The sequence below is a fragment of the Leptonychotes weddellii genome, chromosome 10 (assembly GCF_054177405.1).
Source record: "Leptonychotes weddellii isolate Sample4059 chromosome 10, ASM5417740v2, whole genome shotgun sequence".
Lineage (NCBI taxonomy): Eukaryota > Metazoa > Chordata > Mammalia > Carnivora > Phocidae > Leptonychotes > Leptonychotes weddellii.
The window spans coordinates 100,054,500-100,073,991 of record NC_138378.1 but is presented as its reverse complement, the minus strand read 5'-3'; the positions used below and the strand labels follow the sequence as shown (position 1 = coordinate 100,073,991).

Genomic DNA, 19,492 nt, shown 5'->3' with positions numbered 1-19,492 from the left:
AAATGACCCGAGGGTGACAGATGTTGACAGAACGAGAAGGAAGGAGAGAAAATGGCATCCACGGATTACAGTACCTACAGCCAAGCGGCAGCCCAGCCGGGCTACAGTGCGTACACTGCCCAGCCCACTCAAGGATATGCACAGACCACCCAGGCATATGGGCAGCAAAGTTACGGCACCTATGGACAGCCCACTGATGTCAGCTATACCCAGGCTCAGACCACTGTGACCTATGGGCAGACCACCTATGCAACTTCTTATGGACAGCCTCCCACTGGTTATACTACTCCAGCTGCTCCCCAGGCATACAGTCAGCCTGTCCAGGGGACGGCACTGGTGCTCACCATACCACCACTGCTACGGTCACTACCACCCAGGACTCCTATGCAACTCAGTCTGCTTATGGCCCTCAGCCTGCTTACCCAGCCTATGGGCAGCTGCCGGCAGCCACCGCACCTGCAAGACCACAGGATGGTAACAAACCCTCTGAGACTAGTCAACCTCAGTCTAGCACGGAGGGTTACAACCAGCCCAGCCTAGGATATGGACAGAGTAACTACAGTTATCCCCAGGTACCTGGGAGCTACCCCATGCAGCCAGTCACAGCACCACCATCTTATCCTCCTACCAGCTACTCCCCTACACAGCCGACTAATTAGGATCAGAGCAGTTACTCTCAGCAGAACACCTATGGGCAGCTGAGCAGCTATGGACAACAGAGTAGCTATGGTCAACAAAGCAGCTATGGGCAGCAGCCGCCCACTAGTTATCCCCCCCAAACTGGATCCTACAGCCAAGCTCCAAGTCAGTATAGCCAACAGAGCAGCAGCTATGGGCAGCAGAGTTCATTCCGACAGGACCACCCCAGTAGCATGGGTGTGTATGGGCAGGAGTCTGGAGGATTTTCCAGACCAGGAGAGAACCGGAGCATGAGTGGCCCTGATAACCAGGGCAGGGGAAGAGGGGGGTTGATCGTGGAGGCATGAGCAGAGGTGGGCAGGGAGGAGGATGCGGTGGAATGGGCGCTGGAGAGCGAGGTGGCTTCAATAAGCCTGGTGGACCCATGGACAAAGGACCAGATCTTGGTCTGGGCCCACCTGTAGATCCAGATGAAGACTCTGACAACAGTGCAATTTATATGCAAGGCTTAAATGACAATGTAACTCTAGATGATCTGGCAGACTTCTTTAAGCAGTGTGGAGTTGTTAAGATGAACAAGAGAACCAGACAATCCATGATCCATATCTACTTGGACAAGGAAACAGGAAAGCCCAAAGGTGATGCTACAGTGTCCCATGAAGACCCACCAACTGCCAAGGCTGCTGTGGAGTGGTTTGATGGAAAAGATTTTCAAGAGAGTAAACTTAAGGTTTCTCTTGCTCGGAAGAAGCCTCCGATGAACAGCATGCGGGGTGGTATGCCTCCGTGAGGGCAGAGGGATGCTGCCACCACTTCGTGGAGGTCCAGGGGGCCCAGGAGGTCCTGGGGGCCACATGGGTCACATGGGAGGCTGTGGAGGAGACAGAGGTAGCTTTCCCCCAAGGGGGCCCCGGGGTTCCCCAGGGAACCCATCTGGAGGAGGAAACGTCCAGCACCAAGCTGGAGACTGGCAGTGCCCCAGTCCGGGTTGTGGAAACCAGAACTTTGCCTGGAGAACAGAATGCAACCAGTGTAAGGCCTCAAACCGTGAAGGCTTGCTTCCACCACCCATTCCACCCCTGGCGGTGACCGTGGCAGAGGCAGCCCTGGTGGCATGCAGGGCCGGAAGAGGCGGCCTCATGGACCGTGGTGGTCCCTGTGGGATGTTCAGAGGTGGCCGCAGTGGAGACGGGGGGCTTCCGTGGTGGCCGGGGCATAGACCGAGGTGGCTTTGGTGGAGGAAGACAGGGCGGCCTTGCTGGGCCCGCTGGACCTTTTTTTTTTTTTTTTAAAGATTTTTATCTATTTATTTGACAGAGACACAGCAAGAGAGGGAACACAAGCAGGGCTAGTGGGAGAGGGAGAAGCAGGCCTCCCGCAGAGGAGGGAGCCTGATGAGGGGCTTGAGCCCAGGACCCTGGGATCATGACCTGAGCCGAAGGCAGACGCTTAACGACTGAGCCACCCAGGCGCCCCAAGGACCTTTGATGGAACAGATGGGAGGAAGAAGAGGCGGGCGCGGAGGACCTGGAAAAATGGATAAAGGCGAGCACCGTCAGGAACTCAGAGACCGGCCCTACTAGATGCAGAGACCCCACAGAGCTGCATTGACTACCAGATTTATTTTTTAAACCAGAAAATGTTTTAAATTTATAATCCCATATTTAGAATGTTGGCCACAACATTATGATTATTCCTTGTCTGTACTTTAGTATTTTTTTTTAAGATTTTATTTATTTATTTGACAGAGAGAGGCACAGCAAGAGAGGGAACACAAGCAGGGGGAGTGGGAGAGGGAGAAGCAGGCTTCCTGCTGAGCAGGGAGCCCGATGCGGGGCTCGATCCCAGGACCCTGGGCTCATGACCTGAGCTGTAGGCAGACGCTTAACGACTGAGCCACCCAGGTGCCCCTGTACTTTAGTATTTTTCACCATTTGTGAAGAAACATCAAAACAAGTTAAATGGTAAAAAAAAAGAAAAACAACCCAATTAAAATGTGGGCAGAAGATCTGAACAGATACCTTACTAAAGAAGATACACAGATGACAAGCATTTGAAAAAATGATGCTCAACATCATTTATCTTTAGGGAATTGCAAGTTAAACAACAGTAAGATTCCACCACACACTTACTAAAATGGCTAAAATCCAAAACACAGCACCAAATGCTGGTGAGGATGTGGAGCAACGGGGACTAATTACTGAGGGAAAGGCAATATGCTACAGCTGCTGTAGAAGACAGTTTGACACTTTCTTAAAAAATTAAACATACTCTTACCATGCTACCCAGCAATTGTGCTCCTTAATATTTACCAAAGTGAGTAAAAAATGTATCCCCATATAAAAAAAACCTACACACAGATGTTTATAGCAACTTTATTTGTAATTTCCCAATCTTGGAAGCTGAGATACTCTTCAATAGATAAATGGATAAACTTGGTATATCTATATACTGAAATGCTATTCAGCACTAAAAAAAAAAATGAGCTATCAAGCCTTAGAGATATACAGAGGAATCTTAAATGCATGTTGTTAAAGAAGCCAATCTGCAAGAACTAATATTGTATGATCCCAACTATATGACATTCTGGAATGGCAAAACTGTGGAGAAAGTAAAAAGATTAGTGGTTCCCACATGGAGAAGAAGGAGGGATGAATAGATGGAGCACAGGGGATTCTTTAGGGCAGTAAAACTATTCTGTATGATTCTGTAATGATGGGTACATGACACAAATTGTGAACCCTAATGAAAACTATTAATAATATCAATATTGGTTTATCAATTGTAATAAATGTACCACACTAAGGTAAGATGTTAATATTGGAGGTAAGGAGTTATGTGGGAACTCTGTACTTTCCATTCAATCATCTGTAAATCTGAAACCATTCAAAAAATATATTTTTAAAAAGTTGAATATCAGCCATTTCATATGGTTCAACTTAAAAGTACATACACCTTCACTATTAAGCGAAGTGTTATCAGTTCGTGCTTCACTCTTGATTCCCTGCCATGCCTGGTGTCTCTGAGTCTGGAGACTCTGGTTTAATTTCTCTAAAGAACAAAACTTCTGCTTCCTTTGTTTGTGGAAGAGGAGTACTTGCCTGAGTGATCTTGGTTTAGGGGACAGCACATGAGTTCAGTTATTCCTCATATAAACTTTCAACCAGTTCCTGTGTTTTGGCTGCCTGCCTTCCTGCTGCTTTCTCTGATACATCATGCCTCCACCTCCGGAGCTTTTGCAGGATTTTTGTTCACATCCGCTTGCTGTTTGTATCCTACATATCCCTTCACAAGCATTGCTTGGGTTTTAGCTCCCTCAGATCCACTAAATAATTTACCACACTTTGTTAGTTCTCCCTCTACAAAAATTTACTGTGTCTTCTGTTGTCTCCTTTCTTATTCTTTTTATTTTGAAGATTTATATTTTCTTTATTCATTTACTATTATTTTGGTGAGATTTCCAAAGGAAGTAGAGAAGCATACCTATGTTCAGTATGTCTTGTTTAACTAATTTGCTTTCATTTTCAGTGAGATTTTTAAAAATTTTTTTCTTCTGTTTTTAATAACTACAGCAATTTATTGATTACATGTTCTCTTTAGAGCTCTGACGAGTTCTGTTTGGGAGGATGCTACAGAAGAATGGTGCTTTTAGATGACACTACTTAAAATCTCTGGAAAAAAATGTCTCCAGAATCATAGTGGTAAACTAAACTATATGTTTTTAGTTGTTCACAGGACTTAGAGCTCCTGCCAGAGGATTGTTACTCTTTGGTCCACCTGGAAATGGGAAAACAATGCTGGTAAGAATTCTTTAAAATTTGAATGTTCTATTTTTTTTTTTTTTAAGATTTTATTTATGGGGCGCCTGAGTGGCTCATTTGTTAAGCGTCTGCCTTCAGCTCAGGTCATGATCCCAGGGTATTGGGATCGAGCCCTGTGTCGGGCTCCCTGCTCTGAGGGAACCCTGCTTCTCCCTCTCCCGCTCCCCCTGCTTGTGTTCCCTCTCTCACTGTGTCTCTCTCTGTCAAATAAATAAATAAAATCTTCAAAAAAAAAAAAAAGATTTTGGGGCGCCTGGGTGGCTCAGTTGTTAAGCATCTGCCTTCGGCTCAGGTCATGATCCCGGGGTCCTGGGATCGAGCCCCGCATCGGGCTCTCTGCTCAGCGGGAAGCCTGCTTCTCCCTCTCCCACTCCCCCTGCTTGTGTTCCCTCTCTCGTCTCTCTGTCAAATAAACAAATAAAAATCTTAAAAAAAAAAAAAAAAGATTTTATTTATTTGAGGATGCCTGGGTGGCTCAGTCGGTTGGGCATCTGCCTTCAGCTCAGGTCATAATCCCAGGGTGCTGGGATCAAGGCCCACATTGGGCTCCCTGCTCAGCGGGAAGTCTGCTTCTCCCTCTTCCCCTCTCCCCTGCTCATGCTCTCTCTCTCTCTCATCTCTATAATAAATAAATAAAGTCTTTTAAAAAATTTAAAAAATAAAAAATAAAAGATTTTATTTATTTGAGACGGAGAGCAAGCACAAGTGGGGAGGCAGGAGAGGCAGGAGAGGGAGAAGCCAACTCCCCTCTGAGCAGGGAGCCCAACGCAGAACTCTATCCCAGAACCCGGGGATCGTGACCCAAGTCGAAGGCAGATGCTTAACTGACTGAGCCACCCAGGCGCCCATTGAATGTTTAGATAATTAGAAATAGGAATATGAAAATAATTTTACTATGAAAAATAGTAATATGAAAAAAAGAAACTTTACATTGTCCCTGAGTTGATTATTTTTATGATTTGCTTTTTGCTATAATACACTTAAGTTTTAAAACATGTTTTCAATGATGAAATAGATGGAAAACCAAATATGTTATCTTCAGTAGTATGTTTTGGGCTGGTTAAATTTAGCAGTGTATTTTTCATTATTTACCCAAGTTAAATAATATTTTTACCTCAGAAGAGCTTACCTTACTATATGGGGTATCTTTCTAACACTTGTTTTTGTTGTTGTTGTTGTTGTTTTTACTATCTTAATAGCTTTATTTAAATAATCACATAATATACTTTTTTTCTTTCCTTTTTTATTGAAGTATAATTGACATATAACAGATTTTTTTTCAATATCCTTTTACCCAAGTTTTTACTGGGATCTGGATACCTCTTTCTCCTGCATAGCTCTTCTAGAGTGGAAAAGTAAAGAAGAAAAGTGTTTAGCTGTTTCTCTCTCTCCAAACGAGTTATCTTTCTATAATTAAAAGAGAGTAACTCCCTTTTTTTAACCTCTCCTTATCTATTCCCCCTTAGAAAAAATAAAGTGAATGGAAAGAAGCAAAGCTCTTCCTAGACCTTTTTCTCTTTGCTGAGAAGGAAACACACTGATTGCCACATGTCAGGAACTGTGTCATACTTTATATTTTTGGAAAATCTTTGCTAGTGTTTAAATTGATCAAAAGTGGGACGCCTGGGTGGCTCAGTCGGTTGAGCGTCTGCCTTCAGCTCAGGTCGTGATCCTGGGGTCCTGGGATCGGGCCCCGTGTCGGGCTCTCCCTGCTCAGTGGGGAGCCTGCTTCTGAACCCTTTCCCACTGCTGAGCTCGCTCTCTCTCTTTCTCTGTCAAATAAATAAATAAATCTTTAAAAAAAATTGATCAAATGTGGTTATCTTTTTATTTTTATTTATTTATTTATTTTTAAAGATTTTATTTATTTATTTGAGAGAGAGAGAATGAGAGACAGCATGAGAGGGAGGAGGGTCAGAGGGAGAAGCAGACTCCCCGCCGAGCAGGGAGCCCGATGCGGGACTCGATCCCGGGACTCCAGGATCATGACCTGAGCCGAGGGCAGTCGCTTAACCAACTGAGCCACCCAGGCGCCCAAATGTGGTTATCTTTTTAAAGGAAGATACTGAACTAATGTAATATTTGCCCTTGTGATTTTTAAGGCCAAAGCAGTAGCTGCAGAATCCAATGCAACCTTCTTTAATATAAGTGCTGCAAGTTTAACTTCAAAATATGTGAGTGTTCTTTTTCTAATATTGTCATGTTTTATGTTACTGTCTAAATGTTACTAAGTATAAATGCTAATAACATTACACAAAGAATATTTTTGAGTTTTATATCTATATTTAGATATGAAAATCAATCACTCTTCAAAATAGAAAGTTAGGCTCTTTTAAAGTTAGAATTGTGCTGTCAGTGCTGTTTTAGTTTGCTGGGGCTGTGTAACAAAGTACCAAAAACTGGCTGGCTTAAACAACAGAAATTTATTGTCTTACAGTTTTGAAGACTAGAAGTTCAAGATCAGGTATTGGCAGGGTTCTCATTTTTGTAAAATAATTTAAAGTAATTGTAAAATTATACCTCTTTTCTTGGTTAAATTTTACTTTCTGTGTGAAGTTTTATAAGTAAAATTGTTACTAAATAAGTGTACCCAACATTATATACTGGAAAACACTGTCTTGGAAGTTAGGGGAGAGGAATTCCAGCCTAACTTTTGTGTACTAAGCTGGCCTTAAGAAAATACCACTTTTAGGCCTCACTTCACTTATGAAGTGTTGATGTTGTAAGAGGTCATATCCTGCAGTTCCTTGTAGCTCTGTGATTATTTGTTTTCATGATTCTAAATCTGAGGCCATTCTTTTTTTTGTTCTTTAATGAAATTTTCAATTAAAAAAATAGATGCCACCTGGAGGGTGGAGGAGTTTTTACAGTAGATTACTCCAAACCACATGACCCTTCATTGGATGCTTTTAGTGCATAGAATGGTTTTAGTAGTGTCTCAGCCCCTGGAATATTTCAAGGTGTGTTCATAGACCTCTTGGGCTACCTGGAAATATTTTTATACTTATTGACAGTGATATGGTGAGAATGAATTTAAGTAAGTTTAGTTTAGGAGAGCACTTTCCAGCTTATCTTGTTCTATAAATATATCCTACAACTAAGGGCTTAAGAAATATGTACAGTATCTCTTTCTCTCCCCTAATATTCCATCTTCTCACTAGTTATACCCATAATAGCTATTTCATTCTCAATTCTTAGGAATGCAGGGTCAAGCAGAACAGAGATATATTTCATTTTTTAAAGTACTTACCAGGGCAGATCCAGGTTTCAGCACCAATAATAATAATAAAGTACTTACCAGCTTGTATTAAATAATAGTCTATTTTTTTAATTATAAGAGACAATTCCCGCCAATTCCTTAAACCAAATCTTTGATTGTTGCAAAGAAAGGAAATTAAATTCCTAGATTCTAGATTTTTAATCATGAAATTTAAGCAGCTGTAATAATGTTGCATTTTATGTGTATTACAATGTATAATGCCTTGTTTCAGGTGGGAGAAGGAGAGAAATTAGTGAGAGCTCTTTTTGCCGTGGCTCGAGAACTTCAGCCTTCTATAATTTTTATAGGTAAGAACATGTTTTATAACTAAGTTAGTTGAGTATTTATGAAATTCCCCTTTCCAAATTTGAGAGGTATGATAGGAAAGATTATTCAGAAGGAAAAAGTTTTAAAGAAGTGCAAAGTTAAACACTAATGAATTGAGTAGGACCCAGGATATTAATAACTTAAGTAGTAAACTAGATTAATCTCATATGACTCCTATAGCTTGGCTTTTAATTAAAGTCTTATCCTTGTATTTCCTTTAGATGAAGTTGATAGCCTTCTGTGTGAAAGAAGAGAAGGAGAACATGATGCTAGTAGACGTCTAAAAACTGAATTTCTAATAGAATTTGATGGTGTAAGTATTGATTATGGTATTTTTAAGGTGGTAGTATTTTAGTGTATATGTTTTCCTATTAAATGACCCAAATTAGAAATACAGATACCTTCATCATGTTTTTGTTATTACTCTATCTAAAAGTACTAAAAAATTTTTTTGGCTTATAGGTGCAGTCTGCTGGAGATGACAGAGTGCTTGTAATGGGTGCAACTAACAGGCCACAAGAGCTTGATGAGGCTGTTCTCAGGTAGGGAGATTATGTAGAAACACATGTCAGTTACAGGTGTATTTACTCCTGTGTTCATCTCACGTATCTCTTATTTCCTTCACTCTTAATTTGAAGACTAAAGTCATTATTGGGCGCCTGGGTGGCTCAGTTGGTTAAGCGACTGCCTTCAGCTCAGGTCATGATCCAGGACTCCTGGGATCGAGTCCCGCATCGGGCTCCCGGCTCGGCGGGAAGCCTGCTTCTCCCTCTGACCCTATCCCCTCTCATGCTGTTTCTCTCTCTCTCTCTCTCTCTCTCTCTCTCTCAAATAAATAAATAAAATCTTAAAAAAAATAAAAATAAATAAATAAATAAAGTCATTATTTTCTTCCTGGTATCCATCCTTTGGCCACTTACTAACTACTATACATTTTGAAGAAAGAACCACCATGATCCCACGAAAACTAGTTTACACTCTGTGGTTTCAGGCAGCTTGCTTATTTCTTCTGATTAGGATTAAATTATCTTACAACTCCAGAATTGATTCTTACTCCCTTTCCCTGGGCTTCATAAGAAGCCAATAAAAGTAGGATTCATGGGAACTGTGTTCTGTGTTCTTGTGTGATTGAACAAATTTATTCCCTTCCTACTGGGAGGACAGTTTGACTCAGCATAAGATTCTTGGGCCTCCCTTTCTTTTCCTGAGTAATTGATTACATTGCCCCATTGTTTCTAGGATTAAATGTTGCAGTGTAAAAGTCTGAAGCCAGCCTGCTTTTATTCACATTTATGGATTAACTTGATTTTTTTCTTTTTACTGGATATAATTTTTAACCATTGAAATCTAATTACTTGAAAAATATGTTGGGGCGCCTGGGTGGCTTAGTCGTTAAGCATCTGCCTTTGGCTCAGGTCATGATCCCGGGGTCCTGGGATCGAGCCCCACATCAGGCTCCCTGCTCAGCAGGAAGCCTGCTTCTCCCTCTCCCACTCCCCCTGCTTGTGTTCCCTCTCTCGCTGTGTCTCTCTCTGTCAAATAAATAAATAAAATCTTAAAAAAAAAAAAGAAGAATATGTTGATCTGTCTTTATTTTTTCTGGGATTTGGTGTTTCTTTAAATTGATAGTTTGAAACCTCTTTTGTTTTAGGAAAGTTATTTTGAATACTATATTCAATTTTTTTTTCTTAATTCATTCTTCTGGTTTTTTTCTTTCACTATATTGTATCTTTTTGTCTTCCATATCTTTAATTTCCTTCTAATCCTTTTTAACTCTTAGGTCTTCTTTGTTTTGTTTGTTTTCTTGTTTGTTGTCCTTACTGCTTACTGGGCTTGTGTCTAATCTTCTTTGTGCTACTACTTTTGTAACTTTTGTGTCTGTGGTGGATTTCTTCATTTTCATTGCTTTCCTGATCTCTGCAATCACATTTTTTCATCTTCTTTTGTCTTCTTTCCTTGAGCTTTTATAAGTCATTGCCTTGAGTCCTTATATCTCATTGAGTTCTTGTTTTATTAGAGGAGTTTTTTTTTTTTCATTAAATTATTTTATTCCATGGAAAGATATTTGATCACAAATTTAATTTGTTGTATGGCAAACCTTCTTGTGTATATTCTCTATTATTTATTGTAATCTTTTCCCTCTTCTTTGGCACTTTAAAGAAATTAGCCATGTGCTTTTGCCTATTTTGCTTACTATTTTCATTTGAATAAAGGGGAGTTTTCTTGGAAAGCCTAGTTCTGGAGTAATATTATAGGAGAAGAGCTAGAAAAGTAAGATACTGAGCAAGTATCTTGAGTTGTCCTATGAATAGCTTTGACTAACAGGTAGTCTCCCTGAGTCACAATCAAACCCTACATGGTAAAGAAGATTAGTGAGCACAGGACAGTTTGTGATCTTCCCAGACTGACTGGTGTCTTCTTACAAAGATGATGTGTCTTTGAATTTCTTTTTTTTTGGCATCACCTTCCTTTCCATTCCCCTGCTCCTGACTAGGTATCACAGAGCCATTCTTCACCTGCTTGTTTAAATATGGGAGTTTGGCTTTATTACTCCTCAGAGTATGATCTATTTCCTTTGGAATACTCTGTGCTCTGATAGCCATGTCTGGAATCTGCAGCAACAGATCCTGTGCGTATGCTCCTTCATCAGTGTAATTTTCACTGCCCTAGGCAGCCCTTCTTCATACACTTTAGTTGTGTAAATGTTACCTGAGTTTGTTGATGGTGAAGTTTACATTTCTGTTTCTGTGGTCCTTGGTTTTAGTTGTTTTCACTTTCAGGAAGGTAGCAGAGATTTCCTTATTCTGCTTATATCAGATATTTTGTGTGTTTTAATACATTTTTGCTATTGAAAACATACACATACAGGGGCACCTGGGTGGCTCAGTCGGTTGAGTGTCTTACTCTTGATTTCATCTCAGGTCATGGTCTCAGGGTAATGAGATCAAGCCCCATGTTGGGCTCTGTGCTCAGTGTGGAGCCTGCTTGGGATTCTCTCTCTCTCCCTCTGCCCCTCCCCTGCTCATGATCATTTGCGCTTTCTCTCTCTCAAAAAAAAAAAAAAATACACATACATAATTTTTAAATATCTAGAGAGTTTTAAAAGAGTAACTCAAGGGGCAACTGGCTGGCTCAGTCAGTAGAGCATGAGACTCCTGATCTTGGGGTTGTAAGTTCGAGCCTCATGTATGGTGTAGAGATTACTTAAAAATAAAATCTTTAAAAAAAAAAACCAAGTAATTCAAAATAACTTCACACTGATGACTACTAAAATGCATTCAAATGTTAAAAGTTTTTTTCTTGTCATTTGCTACTTGAACTGAGTTACCTTTACATTCAGAACTGTATTTTTTAAATTGTTTGAATCCTTTTTTTAGGCGTTTCATCAAACGGGTATATGTGTCTTTGCCAAATGAGGAGGTATGTATCTGTGTTTGAATTTTTTTTTCTTTAAGCAGAAACAAGACCTACCATCTTGACAGTATTAATCTTCCAATCATTAATACAGCCACATTGGAAAATAGTTTGGCAATTTCTTAAAAAGACAAATGTAAACTTACCATAAGGCCCAATAATTCCTTTCCTAAGAATCTGCCCACGACAGATGAAAACATATGTCGACACAAAGATGTGTACAAGAACTTTTATATTTATAAATAATAGCCAAAACTGTAGGGAATCTAAGATGTTCATCAATTAGAGAATGGATAAACAAATTTGGCATATGCATTTAATGGAATACTGTTTAGCAATAAAAGGATTGAGGTATTTATACATGCTGTAATACGGAAAAACCTCAAAAACATACTAAGTGAAAGGCACCAGATGTAAAACATAACCTATCATATGATTCCATTTGTATGAAATGTCCAGAAAAGGCATATTTCTAGACACCAAAGGAAATCGTGGTTTGCAAAGGCTAGGGGTCGAAGTGGGGATTAATTGCAAACAGGCATAACTGAACTGTTTGGGGTGATAGAAATGTTCTAAAAGTGGATTATGGTGGTGGTTGCACAGCTGTTTGTTTATTAAAAATCATTGAATTATATACTTACAATGGGGAGATTAATGTTCTATGAATTCATACATCTATAAAAGTGTTTTTAAAAATTTGTGATTGTTGAGGCACCTGGGTGGCTCAGTGGGTTAAGCATCTGACTCTTGGTTTCCACTTAGGTTGTGAGATCGAACCCCGCACTCAGCCACAGAGTCTGCTTAAGACTCTGTCTCTCCCTCTCCCTCTCCTTCTGCCCCTCCACACTGCACTCTTGCACGCTCTCTCTCTCTAAAATAAATGAATCTTTAGAAAAAAATAAAAGTATTAAAAAATTTAAAATTGTGGTTGTCTAGCTCAGATCCTTAACATACTTGATAGTAGCAGCAGCTACATCTTTAGTGTTTTCTTTGGATTATCTTTAAGCCTCTCAAGAACTCTCAAAAAATGGTAGTTTATTTTTCTTTAAAGATTTTATTTATTTGAGAGAGAGAAAGCATGAGTGGGCGGGGGCGGGGCACAGGGAGAGAGAGAGAAGCAGACTCCCCACTGAGCAGAGAGCCTGATACGGAACTCGATCCCAGGACCCTGAGATCATGACCTGAGCCAAAGTCAGATGCTTAACTGAGCCACTGAGGCACCCCCAAAAATGGTCGTTTTTTAACTCCAATTAACAGACATGAGTGAGGCTCTAAGAGAGTGATTTGTTTGTGATCATTCAGCTCATAAATGAGGGTCAGGATTTGAACCTAACTTACAGATTTTGTTAAGCTAATTCTTGGGACTGATAATTCTTCAATATTTCTTTTCAGACACGACTACTTTTACTTAAAAATCTGTTATGTAAGCAAGGAAGCCCATTGACCCAAAAAGAACTAGCACAACTTGCTAGGTAAGTAATTTGATTTGGTCTACCTTAAAACTTTTTTCTTTTTCTTTTCTTTTTTTTTTTTTTTTTAAGAATTCTTTCTCTTTTTTGTTTAAAGTAAACTCAGGTCTGAAGTGAGTAATTTATTTTTCAGAGAACCGTCTCATCCTTTATTTCACCTTTTTTCTTACCTCTTATTCTTATATATATAATATCTAAATTTAAATTTCTAGATCCTCTACAAGACCTGACCTACATATCTGATGATGGTACTATATTCTTTTTATAAATTTATTAAAACTTAAAGGGACTCCTGGGTGGCTCAGTCAATTAAGCGTCTGCCTTCAGCTCAGGTCATAATCCCAGGGTCCTGGGATCAAGTCACACATTGGGCTTCCTGCTCCGCGGGGAGCCTCCTTCTCTTTCTGCCTGCCGCTCCCCCTGCTTGTGCTCTCTCTCTCTGACAAATAAATAAAATCTTTAAAAAAAAAAAAAAACACTTCTAAGTAGTATTAAAATAATTTTAAAACTTTAAAATGTCTTATATCTGCCCACACCAACACAATTATTTTCATATAAACTTGTTCTCTTGTATTATACATAATTTTTTTTAACTTTTGCATCTTCAGCTTGTTTTATGAGTGGTGTACTTAAGTAGAAACTGAATATAAATAAGGTGCGCTTGTTGAATTTTACTCATTAAAAATCTCATAAGGTAATTTAAATAAGTATGTAAATAAGCTAGTAATTTTAGTAAAAACTCTGAGTTCCCAGATACCTATGAAAAAGAATAATTTCAATACCTAGAAACATTGAGGTTCTTCTTCATCATTCCAATAAAGAATTCAGCTAATGTTTGATCTCTATAGTTATATAACATAGTACATGATAAGTAAATGCTTTCTTTTCCTGTTTTATTTTCTTCCCCTTTGCCGCCCTAGTTTTTAGTTCCTTTGATAATCTCTTGGCTGCCCAGGACTCTCCACTGTGGCATCCCATTCAGGTGTGCCTCTGTTTGCCAATATCTTCTACCCCAGACCCTTCCTTCACCCTGTTTGTCCTACATTTAAAGAAATGTACGTTGGGCACCTGGCTGGCTCAGTTGGTAGAGCATGTGACTCTTGATTTCAGGGTCGTGAGTTTGGGCCCCACGTTAGGCCCCACGTTTGTACTTGAAAAAATTTTAAAAATTTTAAATTAAAAAAAAAAAAGGAAATCTACCTTGACTGGCAGTGTTTTTTGTCAAGATAAAGAAACATTAACTTACAGAGCAATAATTATGGTTATGTGTCTTTTGGCCAGCCATGACTTATAGATGTTACCTTTCCAAGGGATTTGTTTACAATTTAATGGAGCCTCCTGGAGATCAAGTATGCTTTAATCTAAAAGATTGGTTCTCATGATGAAATTTTCAGGCATTATCTAAGGAGCCTGCCATAGACTGTTTTGTTTGTTTTCAGCAAGTGAGCCTTTCTGTGTTCTTAAAATCACATTGCATAGCTGCCTGCTTGATGACAGAGGCAAACTAGATTTTACCCTCTTTTTACATGGAGATTTTAAATCTGCAAAGATGAAAATAATTTGCTCTTTCTTCCTTCCCGTTCTTAGAATGACCGATGGATATTCAGGAAGTGATCTAACAGCTTTGGCAAAAGATGCAGCACTGGGTCCTATCCGAGGTATGTGTATAGAGCTTGAAACATTTAGACCTATTTGTCAGACCACTTTAGACATTTAAAAAGTCCCTATTGAGATGTTTTATTTTTAGTAAGAAAGCATTTAAGCTGCTAGAAAACTTGGTACAAAGTAGTTTCTAGACTTGGAGTCAGCAAACTTTTCAGTAAAAGGCCTGATAAGTATTTTAGGCTCATGGGGCCACAGATGTTCTCCATTGTATGTTCTTTTGAGTTTTGTTTTCACAAACAAAAACGTGAAACCATTCTTAGCTCACAGACCATACAAAGATAGTCCATGGGTGAGTAAATCATGACCCTGTTATAAACAAAAGGTTTCAGTTCTTTTTTTTTTAATTAAAATTTACAGTTAACGTACAGTGTTATATTCATTCAGGTGTACAACATAGTGATTAGACAACTCTGTACATTAAACAGTGCTCAGCACGATAAATTACCATCTGCCATATGTTTCACTTCTTGATAGTAGGTAACCAGCAGAAGACACAAAGGAAAAGAAAACATTTTTAAGCAAGCAAAAAAGAAAAATAAAGGGGAAATGTTCTTATCTGTTTTTGGCTCTTTTCACTTCAATATTCTGATAACACTTGAAATTAAAGTGTCTGAGAAGAAGCTTTTATTTGTATTATTATATGTTATCTTTTGAGGAATTGCTTTGTTTTGACAAGGTTATTTGCTGATTCTGAAATACCACTGTGATATCACTTTAGATATTCTCAGCTGCTTTTCCACAGCCAGCATGGGCAGTGGCTGGGTGATGCTCCCAGGTATGCACTCAGATTGCTGACTGTGACGATAAACTAGAACATGGAACGTGCAACTTCTAGAACAGATCTCCTGCAGTGAAACAGTGTACTGACTCAGAATTGCTGCTTTGGAGAATGATAAGTGTAACCTTGAGAATGTATTTTGAAATTCTGGGCAAACATTCTAGTCAAACTCTTGCTGCCAGAGGCATGAAATCATGTTCAGATAGTGGACTCAACCAGTACATAATACATAAACCATTTGTATTTTATCAGAATATTTTAGCTATTATTCTGAAGCAGATAAAAGTTATTGGGTTTAAAAAAAAATAAAGCCTTTGTGAGGAACAAGCTACATTCTTTTAAGTTTACTCTCAAATTTGTAAAATTTATTGTTCTTGGGCAATATGCAGATAAATTGAATGCCTCCCAGTTACTCCTAAGATGGACTGTTATTCTAAGCATTTATAAATTGTGCTCTTAATATTAATGTGTATCTTCCTTTTAATAGAAATAATTTATATTGAACGTGTACTTCTAGATCATTGTACTTGGTTTTGCTCTTCAGCAATTTAAACTTAGAAATCTTTTTTTAAGTGACTGTCTTATATTTTACAGAACTGAAACCAGAACAAGTAAAGAATATGTCTGCCAGTGAGGTATATTATTTTATTATTATCTTTTCTTTGCTCTGGTTCTCTATATTGTAAGGCATATCTTTTGTCTGGATTTTTGTAGTTGATTTGATTAGAAGCTAGAAAAAGTTAACTTTCCTTTATTTCAAAATATAGGGGCCTATCAAATTACAATCACTTAATGGTGTTCTTTGGTAATGGACAAAAAATATTGTATATAGTCATTAAGTCATTTTCTATCAGATGATACATAAATATTAGAAGAAAATTATAGAAAACTTAAGAGTTTTACTCTTTGTAACAAGTTAATTCCTTGGTATTGTATTTTGTAAGATTCTCAGCATTTGTTTTTGTCCTTATAAAAGCAATACCATTGTAATGTAATTCATTACAATTTCTTATCAGATGCTAAGGCATTTCTTTTGAAAAAATATAAAGTTGGACATGCAGAATGATTGTAATAAGTATGTAAGCAAACATTTAAAATCAGCCTTATATTTATAATTACACGTCAGAGGTATTTTTTCCTGCCCGAGTTTCAACAGCTATTGTGCTCGCTTCGGCAGCACGTATACCAAGTTTCAGCAACTACTGAGGAGACCGTGAACTCTTAACATAGAGAATGAATGTATTTGAGCACATTTTGATAGTCTTTTTTCTTCAAGCTTCTAAGTAAACTTAGTTGTTTTCGGGTATTTTGTGTGTGGTAGTTAATCAGCTACATTGCTAAGAATACCCTCACACTTATTGCAACCACCATTCCATTTTAAAAGTCTAGTTTACCTAGAGTGTGTTTGATCTGAATGAAGCTTAGGAACAGAGAATTCCACATACCTTCTTTGGCATTTAGCTGTTATTACCTTAAAAATGCACATTTAAAGTATAAGTTTCAAGTCCCTTTTATCTGATTTGTAATTTTAATTCCACATTTTTAAAATTTTTTTCATATAAGTACTATACAGTTTGTGTTCCCAAAGTGTTTTGTGGGTTTTTAAAAATAGTTTAAGTATAATTTATTAACAATATCCCATAAGTATATATTTTTAATGTTCTTAAAACATAAACCTGATAGTACCTTTCTACCCAAAAAGTAAGCATCATGCATGAATTATTTCTTCTCCACACACCATTCTCCTGCCTTGGACCTAGGACAGGTAAACTTGATATCACCTATACTTTGGCCCCCTAGATTCAGACTGAGGAGAGGCCAACTGTGTGACAATTTAGGGCTCTGTTTTTGTCCCTTGGAAAGACCATGTGGAATAAAGGGACTAATTAAGGCAGTAATGAGCTAAAACCACCAACTGGCAAATAAATTCCAATAAGAAGCAGTCTACAAATTCTCAAATGACTTAACAGGCAAAATCCACTCACCTCCTCATCTCCAAGTATTCTGTCTCAAGCTCTAAGGCCATAGCATTTCCTGTGGAAGTCAATTGGGAAGTCCACTTGTACCTATAAATGGAATGCTTTGATACACTCTGATTAATATAATAATTAGCCTTATTACTTATAAGTAGGTGCCTCCTTAGGGAATAGAAAGTCTTACACATCTGTCCATTATTGCATGAGAAAAGAGACCAGTTTTTTACTGATAGTGGCTCTGTTAACCTTTGTATATATTTTGCCCATCATGAGAATATACATACAATCAAATTTGAACATTTTTCTTTTTTTTAAAGACTTATTTATTTATTAGAGAGAAAGAAGGAGAGTGAGTGAGCTAGTGAGGGGAGGAGTGGAGGGAGAGAATCTTCAAGCAGACTCCCTGCCAAGTGGGGAGCCTGACATGGAGCTTGATCTCATGACCCATGAGATCATGACCTGAGCTGAAACTGAGTTGGATGCTTAACTGAATGAGTTACCCAGGCGCCCCGAGCAGTATTTTTCCTCACTGGACAAAGTCAACCTAAATATAGTTCCTGTTTTATTTGAAGAATAAAGAAATTTTGAGTCTTATTTTCTTTTTTTATGACTTTAAAACAAGACAGTTCTGTTGCTATAGGTATGTATTGCCATATAACAAATTGCCGAAAAACTTAGCTTAAAATGACCACATTTATTATCTCACATTTTCATGGAGTTGGGAATATGGGCATAGCTTAGATAAGTCCTCTGCTTCAAGCTCTCTCATAGGGCTGCAATCAAGTTGTTGGCCCAAGGTCTCTTACAGAGCTGTAATCAAGATGTTCTTTGGGGCTGAGTCATTACAAGGCTCAACTGCTGCAGATCTGCTTCCACACTCACTCACATGGTTCTTTGCCAGATTCACTTCCTCATGGGTTGTTGAAATGAGAGCCTCAGTTTTCTTTAGCCCTTGGCTGAAGGCCTCCTTCAGTTCTTTTCCACATAGGCCTCTCCAACATAGTACTTACTTCATTAAAGCAAGCAAGCCAGGGAGAAGAGAAAGTACCAGCAAGATGGAAGTCAGAGTCTTTATAACCTAATCCTGAAAGTGACATCCCATCACTTCTGCAGTATTCTGTTCTTAATGTCCAGTCCACATTCAAGGGGAAGAAATTACAGAGGGGCATATATCACAAGAGGTAGGAATCATTACAAGACATGTCAGAAGATGCCCAAGACATCTGTAAATCAATTATAACTTTTTTTTTTTAACGTTTAAAGAGTTACATTTGGCCACTGAAATCTGCTTTTTATATTAAGCTGTGCCCTTTTAATATTACTTTAGAACTTTGAGACGTATTCTTGCATTCTGGGAGCAAGGCACTTAATCCCAACACTTGGAATCAGCAACTCTACAGGAACCCTGCTTCATTTTTTTTTAAGATTTTATTTTTAAGTAATCTCTACACCCATTGTGGGACTCAAATTCACAGCCCTGAGTTTAAGAGTTGCATGCTCTACCCACTGAGCCAGCAAGGCATCCCAAGAACCCTGGTTCATCTTAATGGAGAATAATGTTAAGACTCTGGGATTAGAAATTTATACTACAGGGGCGCCTGGGTGGCTCAGTCATTAAGCGTCTGCCTTGGGCTCAGGTCATGATCCCAGGGTCCTGGGATCAAGCCCTGCATTGGGCTTCCTGCGCTCAGTGGGAAGCCTGCTTCTGCCTCTCCCACTCCGCCTGCTTGTGTTCCCCTCTCGCTGTGTATCTCTCTGTCAAATAAATAAAATCTTTAAAAAAAAAAAAAAAAAAGAAAGAAACTTATACTACATTGTTTTTTATTAGTACTGGTGTTAAATTAGCCTACTCCAATGACAAGAGCCTGAAAAATATACATATTTTTAAAATATCATTAATTCATTCTGATAGAGTATATTTATTTCAATATTTCAGCATAAAATCTACTTGAATTCTAATCCCACACCTAAAAATATAATTTTATCCACTATTTTTAAAATGTATAAGTAAGAACCTTATTTTTTTTTTTTAAGATTTTATTTATTTATTTGAGAGAGAGAGAGAGAGAGCATGAGAGGGGGAGGGTCAGAGGGAGAAGCAGACTCCCTGCCAAGCAGGGAGCCCGACGTGGGACTCGATCCCG

The 19,492-nt window shown here is 38.6% G+C and overlaps 1 protein-coding gene and 1 pseudogene across 5 annotated transcripts in view; both read left to right on the top strand.

Annotated features, from left to right (window-relative positions):
* The window catches only part of SPAST (spastin), a 57,915-nt gene that overhangs the window by 33,435 nt on the left and 4,988 nt on the right, over window positions 1-19,492 (top strand). For all 5 annotated transcript variants that reach the window (XM_031026267.2, XM_081796971.1, XM_006731618.3 and 2 more), the window contains 9 exons: window positions 4,365-4,439; window positions 6,563-6,634; window positions 7,952-8,027; window positions 8,268-8,359; window positions 8,509-8,588; window positions 11,424-11,466; window positions 12,853-12,932; window positions 14,517-14,587; window positions 15,967-16,007. In XM_031026267.2, the coding sequence (XP_030882127.1) occupies window positions 4,365-4,439; window positions 6,563-6,634; window positions 7,952-8,027; window positions 8,268-8,359; window positions 8,509-8,588; window positions 11,424-11,466; window positions 12,853-12,932; window positions 14,517-14,587; window positions 15,967-16,007 (630 nt within the window). The remainder of the gene's footprint in view (window positions 1-4,364; window positions 4,440-6,562; window positions 6,635-7,951; window positions 8,028-8,267; window positions 8,360-8,508; window positions 8,589-11,423; window positions 11,467-12,852; window positions 12,933-14,516; window positions 14,588-15,966; window positions 16,008-19,492) is intronic.
* On the top strand, window positions 16-4,358 carry LOC102744610 (RNA-binding protein EWS pseudogene; annotated as a pseudogene).